General features: G+C 41.4%; 1 protein-coding gene across 7 annotated transcripts in view; it reads left to right on the top strand.

The window, feature by feature from the left end:
• Positions 1–2321: 2321 nt before the first annotated feature.
• trim36 (tripartite motif containing 36) overlaps positions 2322–14269 on the top strand; it is a 39424-nt gene continuing 27476 nt past the window's right edge. For 2 of the 7 annotated variants that reach the window (XM_071907205.2, XM_078285090.1), the window contains exons 1-2: positions 2322–2388; positions 8379–8613. In XM_071907205.2, the coding sequence (XP_071763306.2) occupies positions 2326–2388; positions 8379–8613 (298 nt within the window). In that variant the 5' untranslated portion in view covers positions 2322–2325. Of the gene's footprint in view, positions 2389–7012; positions 7097–8378; positions 8626–12035; positions 12102–14269 lie in introns of those variants that run through there. The other 5 variants (XM_071907204.2, XM_071907206.2, XM_078285089.1 and 2 more) reach the window with 5 other exon arrangements.

The raw sequence follows: 14269 nt of genomic DNA, 5'->3' as shown, positions 1-14269 counted from the left end.
CAACCCGAATGAAAACTGTAGGGAAAAGGTTCCCTTGATACAGCCAGCTGCAGTTGTATTTTGGGTGTGGTCGTATGGACCCATATTCAATGGAGGACTTCCATAGCTATAGGAGAGGCTGACTGGTAGAAATTTGGTGTCTAATGTTGAAGTCTCAGGTTAAAATCTGGTTTGAAATTTTTTTTGTCATATGCAGCCAAATCAGACATATTTAGACAAGCAAGAGACAGATGCTTATCAACCATAATCTGATTATTAGAAAAGATGCTGACTTTAACAGCATCTGGGTTGGTTTTTTGGGGATCAGAGGACATATAATTCTGATTCTGGTTTCTGATTCTGATAATGGTTAGATAGTGCTACTTTAATAACTTTAACATAAAGTTTCAAGCCCCATATTCTGTCTGGAGATGAGGACACTGTCTACTTTTTCTTTTTCCATCTGTTCTGTACGCCGGAAGCAACTTGCTGTCTGTCACGCATAACGCCATGACACTGTTTTCCATTCAAGTTGCACTGACATTAGCCTACATGGTTTGTCTCTGTTGTTTTGAATGTGTCCTTTATGGGACTGTTGCTACCACACAAATACATACAGACACAACGTGTTTGCAGCATTGCATCAGTGATCTCTCATGTGATATGAATGAGTCATTTCTAATGATCCGCAGGCCCTGGGTGGACTTGGGCTTACACAACCAGCTGCATGCTCTGTAGTTATTTAACTTAAATCAATTCTACTCAGTAAAACAAACTAATCAATGTTTCCTAATGATTATTCACTGGAGGGCTCTGCTGCTCAATTATGAGGCTGTATATGGGGCATTCATTACAGTAAGTGTAACTGCATAGACATCTAAAAATCTTAGCACCAGGAACATCTTTGCTCCATGAATCAATTAACAAAGATGATAATAAAGTAGAATATTGCTAGATGCTCAGTTTTGTCACTAAAAAAGAAGCAGTGTTGGGTTTCTGAGAACATCTTAACATTAGTAAGATCATTTTGTCTGTATTATAAGTTAATTAAAAAGAGAACTTTTAGATTTTCCATAGCACAGAGATGAAGAAATGCTGTTTCCCCAAAAAAAATTCAAGCACTGAAATAATATTTTCCAATTGAAATCAGCTAACAATGATCATCTCAGTGCCAAGAAGCTTTTGGAAACTGGTCAGTTACATGGGTTGTTAGTTGTGTCAGACATGTTTTGATCAGTCAGACCAGACTGCTTGTTTGTCCGCTTCCACATGCTCAACGAGGTGGAATATGTCTGCATGGAGCCAGACCATCTGGTGACGCGGAACAAGTGGCATTGCCAGAATTTAAACTTAATCCGGTCTCAATCATGTTGTATAGGCTCGTGCATCTTACAAAGAGACGACTGAATGAATCCTCTTTTTTTTTAAATCTTCAAAAAGATTCATAAGGCGCGCCCCCCCCCCCCCCCCCCCCCCCCCCCCCCTCTCTCTCTCTCTCTCTCTCTCCTGTGAACTAGAGTAACTCTCGTGCGTTTTTCTGCCTTTATTGATAGAGAAAATCCACCAAACAAAAGCAACCACTATGCGCACTATGAGACCAAAAGGCTACGGCGAGTTATTTGGGTCGTGATGAGCAGAAATCGGCCTATATAAAGCAACATATGCACACATGAGCGCGTTGCCACCCATGCGTAAACAGCCAACTTGACTGACTGCAGTAATAGGCGTATTAAGACTGAGGGGAAAAAAATACATCAATCTTCAGTCATAAACCCCAAGATTATTATCAGTATTTCCTAAGATTAAAAGAAAAACGGAGGTCATTCACTGCGGCAACTAAAGTCTGATTTCTGACAGAGCTGAATACAAAGAGCTCTGTAGATCGAGACGTCGCCGCCGAGGGAAGGGATGATGCAAAGAGAGAGAGAGAGAGAGAGAGAGAGAGAGAGAGAGAGAGAGAGAGAGAGAGAGAGAGAGAGAGAGAGAGAGTACAGTATAGCCTAGTGGAGATGAGGGCGGGGTTTTCCCTCCAAGATGATTCCAACTAAAATCAAATTGCCTCCATGCAGCCGGGGCATGTATTGCATGGTACATAGAGAGAGAGAGAGAAAGAGAGAGAGAGAAAGAGAGAGAGAGAGAGAGAGGCTGCTGATAACGATGTGGATGGAGGAACGACTGTTTTCTCTGGATGTCATCTCCGCCTCACCTCCTCTGCAAGACGTTTGATCCCGTGTCTTTTAGCCTCCGGTGTTTGTTTGTTTTAATATTCCCGTCCTGATTGATTATCGATTATCATTTCATTACCTGCACCCCCCCCCCGCTGTCGCACTGACATCATCTCTAACCATGTCGGACTCGGAGGACATGACGGAGTTCGCCAGCATCGTGGAGCGGATCGAGCGAGGAGAGGTGAGTGAGCGTCAGATCAGGAGGATTTACGGTCCTGACAGAGCCGGTGTGCCGGTGAGGAGGTGTGACAGTCTGCTGCCCGCGCGCCCGGCCTCCTCCATGTCTGCACTGTGGGAGGCTGCATTCTATTCTATTCTATTCTATTCTATTCTGTTCTGTTCTGTTGACATAATGTTAAATATTGATATGCCTATTCTATTCTATTCTATTCTATTCTATTCTATTCTATTCTATTCTTAAGACATCATTTTAAATTGTCCTATTGATTTGTCCATGCTATTTTATTCTATTCTATTAGATTCATTTTTTATACATAATTTTAAATCGTGATAATTCTATTCTATTCTGATACACAATTTTAAATACTTCTATTCTATTCTATTCTTTTCTATTATATTCTATATTAATGACATACTTTCAAATGCTGATACGCCTATTCAATTCTAATACACAATTTTAAATACTGATACTTCTATCTATGGTATGCTATTTAATAGTGATACTTCTATTCTATTCTATTCTATTCTGTTCTGTTCTGTTCTATTCATTGCCTAAACCACGTGGCTTTAAGGCATTGGCTTCTATTCTATTCTTAGACAAACCGTATTATAAAGACCTTAATTAGAAGCTGTGATGTTAGATGCTGCAGGCAGACGACTGTCTCCTCCTGTCAATGTGTGGGACAGTTGGCAGCAGACTGGTGAGACGGAGCACCGGGTTACCGATGCGGGGTGTGGGGGAGAGGGAGCGCGAGCGAGGACAGAGACAGAACAGAACTTCACCCATTTAACCCTTCTCGAGACTGACAGAGTGTGTTTCCATGCACCGTAATAAGACATCACGGGCTGCGTCTGCAAAGGCATTAGGGAAAACACGTGTGTGTGTGTGTGTGTGTGTGTGTGTGTGTGTGTGTGTGTGTGTGTGTGTGTGTGTGTGTGTGTGTGAGAGAGAGAGAGAGAGAGAGAGAATGTAAATGCACAGGAAAATTAAATCAAGCCTGTCTTGCAAAACAGCATATGGAGATTTCTTTAAGATCGTTTTGGTTTCCCTAAATATCCAATTTATTCCTCATTTAGGATATTTGGTATAGGAAAAAAAAAAAAAAATTCGAATCAGTAGGAATGACGCCTATATGACCTCCACTGCATATGCAAACTGAAATCCTCATGGAAAACTTTGTCTTTGAGACTGCAAATATCTCAAATATCTCAAAAATAATGCAGATTTACAGCAGTATGGCTTCCATGGGCACAGATCCGTATGGATAGGCTATTAGCCTCCAATAAAACAATACTCCATCTAAAAGTCAAACTGCTATGGAGGCTTCCCCAGAAAGATGTGAGGATTTTCTCAGATATTTTACTGAGAAGGTGGATCTTATTCGTGGACAGATCCTGCCCCCTGGGCAAGATCTGTCCACCCCACCTAGTTGTGATATCTTTTTTAGCTGTTTTGAGTCCATTTCCCTTGAGACCCTAGTTGTCACTATTTCCCTCATCCTGCACCTTAGATATAATCCCAACAAAACTGTTAAAAGACGTTCTTGGTACTGTTGCCCCATACATCCTTTCAATCATAAACATCTCACTGTCTTCTGGTCTGGTCCCCTCTTACTGTAAACATGCCATTGTTCAACCTCTCTTGAAAAAACAAATCAATAGGCAATTATAGGCCTATTTCTAAATTACCGTTTTTAGCCAAAGTCCTTGAGAAAGTTGTATCCGTGCAGGTGATTTCTTTCATGAATAGCAACAACATTTTTGAGAAATTTCAGTCGGGCTTTAGAACCCACCATAGCACAGAGACAGCCCTCCTAAGGGTGACTAATGATCCTTTGCTTGCTGCAGATAAAGGTCTCTGCTCGATCCTAATACTCCTTGATCTTAGCGCAGCTTTTGATACGGTTGATCATGCAATACTACTTGATCGTCTGGAAAACTGGGTGGGGCTTACTGACTTAGCCCACAGTTTTTTCAGTTCTTATCTTGCTGATAGAACTTTCTCTGTTGAGATAGGAAATAGCATTTCTTCTTCTGTTCCTCTTAAGTATGGTGTCCCTCAAGGATCAATCCTGGGCCCATTACTTTTCTCCATCTATATGCTTCCTCTCGGCGATATCATCCGCAAATATAATATACATTTTCACTGTTATGCAGATGATACACAGTTATATATTCCCCTAAATCTTAGTGATTCGACCAGCATCAATATCCTTAATAATTGCCTTTCCGATATTAAGTGCTGGATGTCTCAAAATTTCCTCCAACTCAATGACAGCAAATCAGAAATCGTGGTATTTGGGCCTCAAAACTCAATCAACTTAAGTCAATGTAAACTTAGTAGCTGGTCAGCCAATATTAAACCTTTCACTAGGAACCTGGGTGTAATTTTTGGTTCTGACCTCTGTTTCGAGGAACAAGTCAAAAGTGTGGTAAGGTCCTGTTTCTTTCAGATGAGGAACATATCAAAGATAAGCTTCTTTTTGTCCTTTGCCGACCTTGAGAAGGTTATCCATGCCTTCATTACATCTCGCTTAGACTACTGTAACTCTCTCTATTCCTGTCTAAGCCAAAAGTCCCTCTCTCGCCTGCAATTAGTGCAAAATGCAGCTGCAAGGCTTTTAACTAAGAGTAAAAGGCGGGACCATGTAACCCCCATTTTAGCTTCTCTTCACTGGCTTCCTATTAGTTTTAGAATTGATTTTAAGATTTTGCTTTTAACTTTCAAGGCGCTACATGGTCAGGCTCCTACTTACATCTCTGACCTTTTAATCTCCTATGAGCTGAAGCGCAGCCTGAGATCCTCAGGCCAGGCCCTTCTGACCGTTCCCACCTCCCGGCTTGCATCTAAAGGTGACCGGGCATTTGCCATCAGGGCTCCTAAACTTTGGAATGCCCTGCCTGAGAATCTCAGGCTAGCAAACTCTGTGTTTTCTTTTAAGTCTCTCCTCAAAACACATTTTTATGTAAAAGCTTTTTTACTATGATTTTTATTTCTTAGTTGTGTTTTACTTTTATTCCTTGTTTCTTAGCTCTATTTTTACTCCATTAATCTTGTTGCTGTAGCCATTTTTTATAATGATTTTCATTTCATTTTATTTATTTGTGCTTACTTTCTATTCTTCTTCTTCTTTTTTCCCTAGTGTTTTTATTCCTTGCTTTTATTTATTTATTGTAAAGCACTTTGTAACAATTGTTTTGAAAGGTGCTATATAAATAAAGTTTATTATTATTATTATTATTATTATTATTATTATTATATTAATATGCAATAATGTGGCCAAGGCGGGCCCTAAGCTATCACACACAGCAGAGAATAGATAGAGATTTGCACATTGATAAAACCTCTGTTTGAGTGAAACTTAACTAGAAACTCAGGAGCTGCAAGGTCCTCCCTCCAGCCCGGTACAACTGGGCTGTAGCCCTTGTTGCCTTCAAATGCTGTCGGAAATATTGACATTACCTGTTCAGCGAAAATGAACGATCCAACAAAGTGGTAAATATGTTGCCCAGTCCTAACCAGACTCTTGTTTAATGTTGCCTATACAACGATAGCGTCACTAGCGATGAGGCAGGTGTTGTTGTAATTTGAGCATTTTCTTTCTGATTGTCTTGTCATTGTCAAGAGAGAGAAAATGTCAACAGGTGCCACCACCGAATTCAACTTGTAAACATGTAGGCCTATCTAAATTGTGCAGGCAGAACTTGAACATAAATGTCACTTTACAACATTCACAAAAATCTTTTAAAAGTAACACAGACGATCTGCTCGGCTTTCAGAACAAGGCCAAGCTATCTGTGTCCACTGCTTGGTGGTCCAAATCATGGGCATCAGTATTTGCGTTCACCATGTTGTAGTCTACATCAGGTAAATTCTGGTTGCTTAGCAACTTAATGATGCGGCATACCTTTGTTTGAGTGACATATCAGGTAGCCAATAAAACATTACGCTCAAAGGTAGAGTGCATTTCGATTGGAGCACATTGTTCAGATCCGTCTGAATTTCACCCAAGATGCTGAGTCTGAGATGTGATGTTTAGGGAGCAGAGAGCCTGGGAGCTGTGTCAACAACTGATGTAGCCATACTTGTATGTAAATGTTATGCATGACTTTTAGTTGTCATGCATTTTTTGCATGCAACAAATTTTGGCCAATAAATTAATGAAAACATCTATTTGATCTACATCTATCGCATATTTGCCACTTCATTCTGCTGCAGCACAACAGCACAAGCTAGGCTGGTTCTGTCACGGTTTATTTCTTAAATAAAACAACAGCCTCCCTCCCAAAACTAATTTTGTTACATGCTACATTTTGTTTTTATTTCCGACCAGAGCTACTAGAATGCGTGACAAGTCGGATTTACGACTTCAGAATTGGGAAGTAGGAGTTTACGAGGAGCACGTGAAGGCAGCAGTTGTTCCTATGAAGACTCCCCCCTCTCCCTCTCTCTCCGTCTCTCTCTCTCTGTCTCTCTCTCCACCCCCTGCCTGGCTGTGCATGTGAACTGCAGCAGTGAACTGGCTGCTGATTCACCACAGCTCCCTCGTCCTCAGCGGCGTCACTCTGTTTGAATTCATTCAGCCGTCGCCGTCGGCATCTTCAACTCGCGTCCGAGAAGTTTGTTTTTAGCCCGGAGGAAAACGCCAGAAAAGGTGTTATTTTTTTCCTGAATCATGTCTGCAGAGATGCGGCGCAGCTCTATTGCGGTAAGTGGTGGATTAGAAGAGGATTTATGGTGTTTGGGAAGATGATAAAACATTTTCTCGGCGTCCCTCACTGACTCGTCATTGTATGCAGCCTGTAGCCTCCGTCTGTGTTTCTGGGGGATTTGGGCTCAAAATTAGTTTATTCACAACATTTAAACGAGTATTATCAGATGAAGCCTGTACACGTTCATCAGTTATTAATTCAAATCAGTGGTTCATTTTATGAAGACGATTAGTTCTGAATAGACTTGAAGGCAGCACTGGCCGCTGTTTCAGTTTAAACTTCCTCTATTCTTCAGTGTATTGTCTCACGTGCGGCTTTCTCCTAATTTGATACGTTTGTTCACATAGGACGAGGTTGGAGTTTTTTTGGGGTACTGCGCACGAAGGTGACCAGTAGCCAATCTTTTTACTCCACCTGAAATGAATTAACTAATCAGTCAAATAATGCTGTTGGCCGCTTTTTCGGTCTCTTTCATTTCCAAATTTTCCCTAAAATAAATGGAGCTCAGAGGAGCTCCATCTTGAGCTTGGAGAAGCATTTTCTAGACCCTTATCAAATGTTTAGAGTGTGTTATTGGAATTGTGTATTTTGCACTATAGTGTTTGTCTATATTTAGACAAGGCTGCTTAATCCCGTGCTGTTATGTAATGTAATGTATGGGAAACATGTTAAAGAGACTATAGCCCTGGCTGGTTGCTGATGCTGAAGCAGCCACTGCATCAATGTGTTATTCATACAAAGGCGATAGTGGGGTTGAGGGTGCTCAGGTATAGAAGGTACCTTCCTCTTCATAGGTATTTGAGTATACCCACATAATAGGCTAATTAACACTGAGCTATGATGGAGTTTGCCCACCGCACCCACATCCCCAGATGCCACTACAAAGTGTTGTTGGCAAAACTGGAAGTGCAGACAATAGGCCTTCTCAAAGAGCCAAAATGTACTGTTGCTCAATCAGGGGTTCTCAAATAATGGGTTATTGTAAGCGAATCTAAGAAAGCTGTATCCTTGCTACCAAACTCTGGCAAAGTTCGAAAAGTTAGGACTATAAACTATCATCATTTCTACCTCTGTCTTTCTTTGTATGTCTGTTTGACTATTATGTTGTGTCATTTTCCCCCCAAAATCATTTCTTGTGCGATGCTATATGTGCATTTGCAACAAGATAAGAGGTTGCGGCGGTGCTTCACGTGCAAAAATACGAAATGTAAAAGTTCAAGTTGTCAGTCTTTGTCTATCTTGAGAAGAGGTTCCCAAGCATCTCGTCTCCATCTCCAGGTCCCGATCAAGAACATTGAGAGGGAGCTGATTTGCCCCATCTGCAAGGAGCTGTTCACCCACCCTCTGATCCTGCCCTGCCAGCACAGCGTCTGCCACAAATGTGTCCGGGAGCTGTTGATGCTGAACCATGAGGACTCGTTCGACGCCGGCTCCGAGTGCTCCATGCCGGGAAGCCCCAGGTCCAGGGTGCCCTCCCCCTCCATGGAGAGGCTAGACAGGCTTGTACGATCAGGTGGGTCTCGGGGTAAGGAACCAGAAGGATTATTCTGTTTTTCTGTAGATGGAAGATCAAATGTCCTTATTCTTTTCAGGTAGAGTTTTATTAGGGGCAGGTTAGTGCAGCCTCAGAGATGAACCACCTTCCTCACATTTCTCCAAGGCAGTTCACAGCAGCGGGTTAAGGCATTTTCAGGAACAGCACTCATGTTGTTGTTGGACACGCCTGTCAGTCTGCGAGTTGGACCGTATACAGCAGGGCTGATAATGGGCTGTTCGTATCACAGGAAATGAAAGTATCAAGTGCATCTTGGGCCATTTGTGATGCCCATTAAGGAGGGGGATATTAGTTTATACCGTTACTGCCAACCTCCTGTTACATTATCTGCCTCGCTCTTCACTTATCTTCAGCTGAGAGTTCTGCTGTCGGCTCCACATGCAACAGGTTTGGATTGCTGCAGCCTGTGATCCACCTGCACAAAAAGGACACAAGCAAAACAAGGCCTGAGAAGAAAGCAAGCCTTTGTTCTCAAATAAGGAAATTGCTGTTTTATATATAGCTACTCTGTCCTAACAAACAAAGGGCAGTGCCACCAGAAAGGGCCTTTCATGATCAAATGAGCAAATCTTTATCCAATGCAAATTTGAGGTCAATAGCAAAATAGGCCTATGGAAATTTTGATCCAAGAAAAGAATGGACAAAGTATCATTGTATGATATCTGGGTTTTGGTGTGGAGCAGACACTCTCCCTCCTCCCTCTCTTGTCCTAGTTAAACTAGAATAAATAAAAAAGAAAAAAATGATTTAATGATTTTACAGCTCTGCCATGACATTGTCAGTCATCACCTCTTTCTCTAATAAAGGGCTTGTCTGAAAAGAAGACTGGATTAGAAAAAGAGCAAAGGAACTTGACGAGCTCTGTAGTTTTGTCTAACAAGAGAAAAGAAAATTTGACAAGCTCTCTCAAGCCCTAAATGTCTTCACTGTCTGCCTGCAATGGCCTTTGGGCATCAAACATCCCCTTCAATCATACAAGAGCTCATCTATTCATTTGAGGATGTTTGAGTCAGAAAAGAGAGAAGAGCAGCTATAATTGCCACTCCAAAAAGAGAGTAGCTATCATTTTCACTCCACCCTTCATCGGATAGAGAGAGGCTTGTGTGTGTTATGTACACATGGCTGAACAAAGCACATCTATAAGCCCCTTTAAGGCATTTAAAACTCTTAAAAACAAGTTCAGCTGGGAGGAAAGATGTGGAAGTGTGTGTGGAGCGGACGGAGGGGGGCGGAAGTGGTGCTGGTAGCTATATAACTTGTCACAATATTCTTTTTATTTTCTCCACACAACATATGGCACTGCTAAGGCAAGGCTCGAGCAGGTCAATGTCCAAGCTCTGAAAACAGCGTGGTGGGACACAAGGCTGCCTTTCTGCCTACCAAGAGCTCTGGGCTGCATGCCATTTCCATAAAGTTGTTCTCTCATTTGTACCCTTGTCCACTCCCCTTGACAAGACTGGGACTTGGCCTTACTGGATGAAAATAGCTACCTTATCTCTGGCATTAGCAATTAGCAAAAAAAAACTAAACTAAATTAGGATTTATAGTAATGTATTTTAATTTGACTGCTGAAGATATACATTCTGCGTAATTAAATCATTTTGTTGTGAGTCAGATTGATGTAACATTGACTCATATTTAATAAGTATGCATAAATTATTCAATCATCTTGGGCCAGAACTCACAAAACTAAGAGTTTAAGTGATGGTTAATAGTAACTGGTCCTGTTAAATGTCCATATAGATTTCAAGTAGCTTCAGACCAGCAGTGTTACTCTGAGAAACTGCGTATGAAGAAAGTATGTGAACTGATCCTGAAACCACTGATCACCTCGCATTCAGTATGATGATATGAAGGATAAACTGACCCCAGATCAGCAGGCCTACTCTGAGATGCTCGATAACTTCGAGCCCAGGATCTGAAAAGTCGCAAGAGCACACTGAGGTGAACAACATGCAGCTGTGGTTCAAAACCTCTGGGACCGGACTCTCGAACACAGAACCCCCATTCAAACTCCCCCCAAAATGAATGAGCTCATTCTTCACTGGCAGGACCGCATCTGTTGACATGGAGGAAATATCAAGTCCTACTTAAAGTAAACAAATTTATGCCGGAACCCAATTTGAGCAGAATGAAAACCCTTGTCTAAAGATAATTCCTATATTGTCATTCTGGCCAGCGGTGAGTTAATGTAGAGTATGTTTAAGTAATTTATAGCGGCGTTGCAACTAATTTTAGCAATGGTTTCAATAAAGGAACAGTACATTTATTCAGTCATTATGAACTATTCACAGACCATATACAACTAGAATTCCCTTGGGGATTATTCCGTAAGGTTGTTGCCATGTTCGGTGCATTTTATCAGCAGATTAGTAAACACATTTCTCAGTGTGTTAAGTATATTTAAGAAACCTCGAAGGACGTTATGAGCACATTACCTCTCAACACAATCACTAAATCTTGCCGTCCGCATTCAACACCAAAAGGTTAAACCCGATTGGCCGGGAGATCAGATCATTGGTAGTCATGGTGACGCAACCTGCCTGTGAGGAATGAATGAGGGATTAGGTGAACGGGGAGAAAGAAAAGACTTAAGGCTATATTTATCAGTCTGCAGCTTGGACAAGCCTCGCTGTGTTGGGACAGAGGAAGGCGGTTACTGGAACTTCATCAGTATTGTTTTTGTCTTCACCTTGTTTTATGTGACTGGGATTCAGACCAAGCAGGCACACAGTTGTTTTATGTTACTGGGAGTCAAATCACGCATGCTTGCAATTTTTTTTTCCAACAGCTTACTCTTGACAAGTGCACTTTAAATGATAGTAAATGCTCTTTTTACGTGCAATGGCACAGGATGCAGTAAATGCTAAATGGTTTACCAATTGGTCTGTATTTATTTTTTTGTTAATAACCAAGTGGACGTACATTTGAGTTGCTTTATAGTTGACGCCTGATATACACTTCTATTGCACTGACGCGTTTTACCACAATAAGTCAGTCGAGTCCTGAAAAGTTGAGTTACGTTCAGTTTGAGTTCTTATGGATATGTGTTAAAATAAACCAAGTATCTTAAGAAGTGCACAAATCAAGACTTAACTGTACTTTTTGAAATGTCCATATTCTGTATGTACACTTTTAACAGATTTTGATTTTGTATTCCACTTTGCCCATAACTGCATAATCAGATTTCTTTCTTTTTTTTAAGCACAAATGATTTACATTTAATTACTTTTCACTGTTAAGTTGGCTGTTTTTCTCCACTGTCATGATGGAAGTGTTTTTAAAAACTGGTTTCACACTTCACTTCACATTATGCATTGATACGTGTATTTCCTTTTTTCTTGTTGGTCTCACTTCACTTCTCTGTCCATTGCTTGCAGCCACAGTGCGAAGGTCGTTTGGAAGTCGAGGTAGACGCGGGCTCCATGTTTTGAGTAGCTGTAGTAGTGAGTACAGTGTTACTAGAACCCCCTGTGAACCCTAGTTTGATTCTACTCCTACTCTACTCAAAGTCTACTTTAGCCTTGTCAACGCTACCATACAAACTCACTGACAACATCACTGACTAGGTATAATCTTGATTATACTACCGTAGTTACAGCATTTAATTCTCTAAAGCATGTACTCGGCAAAGAATGTACAAGCTTTTGCGGTTAGCCTACTCTATTCAGCTTTACTCAAAAATTCGTAAACCATAAAATTTAAATGGAAAATTCTTTTAAAGTTCATCTTGCTGTTATTCAACTCCGCTAGTGTGAACTCCTGCAACTGTCAGCCCCCCACTGGTCTAGGTCCATAACCTATACTAGATTATATACTACCTACCTATACTAGGTTATGTAGTGAAAACAAAAAGGCATAGGCTACTTAAAAAGTCCGCTGAGCAGAAGAGAGATCATCTTGTTTTGCCAGCTAAACAAATCTTTCAAAAATACTGCTACCAAGAGGCAAAATGCTTCAGTTTGCCCTTTTTCAGATTAATGCGTCTCTGCATGTAGAATTTTTCCAGACGTTGGCATTAATTTTGTGTGTGTGCTTTACTAAGTAGGTTAGAAAAAAATGAGTGAAAGAGAAGGAAAGGGGAACAACACACAAAGCCTCGAAGGAGTGGTGAGTCAGCAGAGAGGAGAGGAGAGGAGAGGACGAGGGAGATTGAAAGAGAGAGGAGCTAGAAAGGAAGACGGAGGAAAGTCTTGTCTTGAGGGAGAGACAAGATGGAAACAAGAGGAGAGAAGATGGTGAGGAAGGTAGAGTCTGAAGGGAGAGAGGAGGGGAGGGAGGCAGGGAGGCAAGTGACAAAGAGGAATTGAAAAAAGCTGAGACAAAAATTACTGAGGAAGGGGTGAGGATGTTGCCTAGGAGTTGGAGTAGAACTGGAATTTACGTGTGTGTGTGTGTGTCTCCCCCTCTTGTCTGTGTGTGTGTGTGTGTCTCCCTGTACACTAGCTAAGCCCTGCATTCATTCGGTAGACTATGGAGGCAAGTAAAGCAGCTTTCTTCAGATGGGGAGTACTGTAGGGCCCTTTTCCTATGTAAAGCACACTAGACACACACACATACTGCGGGAAAACCTACAATATGTTTGGGCTTGCTAAGATTGTGAGTGACATGTATGCCTTTAGGGCAAGGCATTGGTACTGTTTATGCTTCACTTGAGAATGATTAGGTTTGAGACAGTTTATAGAGCTAGAAAGACATACCTGTCTCTGCTAATCATTTTGTGCTAGACAAAATAAGAAATGAAGGGAATGTGGGCCAAGCAAAACAAAAGACTAAATGCCACTTTTGTTAGATAGATTAAGTGGGGGATTTCTCTCTTCTAATGCAGTTTTTTTTTTTGACATGCTCAGTGGATCTTTTTAAGTAGAAATGCCATAAATTCTGTGCTTTGAAAGTCTTTATCTTAAAAAAACAACAACCCCAACCACTTCTTTACAAAATCCCTTACACAATAGATCAAAATAAGTCTCTGGAAATGTAACAGAATATGCGGTATGATATGGAATAGGAGGTGGTTATTAGATTAAAAAAAGGAGTATATTAACATTTAAGTGATTTTCAGGTAATGGATTTACATTGGATTCTGTTTTTTATTCGCATAAGAAATGAGAAAACAGTCTTGTTAGGCAAGACTCACTCAAAACTGCCCTTTTACCATATTTGGTATTCGCTAATATTCGATTAAATGTGCAGGCACAGTCTTCGCCTGGTAGATGTCCTTCTGTCTCGGTTATGATCGACTGCGTCATCAAAACGCACCGTAAATTTGAACATCAAACTGATGGTGCAGTTCCGTAGGGAAAAGCAGGCGCCTTTGGCCCAGCCAGAGCGTACCGGCTCTGCAATGACTCGTCAGTTTCTGCCCTCGGCTCTGCCTCCCTCTGCAGAGCTACAGATCAACACACTCACACACACACACACACACACACACACACACACACACACTTTGCTGCAGGCGTCTCCTGTCTCTCTCATGCTCCCCCACCTTTTGTGCTGACCAGTCCTGACCAGAGACCCTCAGTCTATGTGCAACGTCCCAACACAACACACACAAATACACACACACATACACACACTCCCCCCTCAAGGTTAGAAATGTGGCGTTCTGCACCAT

Source organism: Centroberyx gerrardi, chromosome 8, assembly GCF_048128805.1.
Source record: "Centroberyx gerrardi isolate f3 chromosome 8, fCenGer3.hap1.cur.20231027, whole genome shotgun sequence".
In the NCBI taxonomy this organism is placed as follows: Eukaryota; Metazoa; Chordata; class Actinopteri; order Beryciformes; family Berycidae; genus Centroberyx; species Centroberyx gerrardi.
This window is presented reverse-complemented; position numbering and strand designations above follow the sequence as displayed.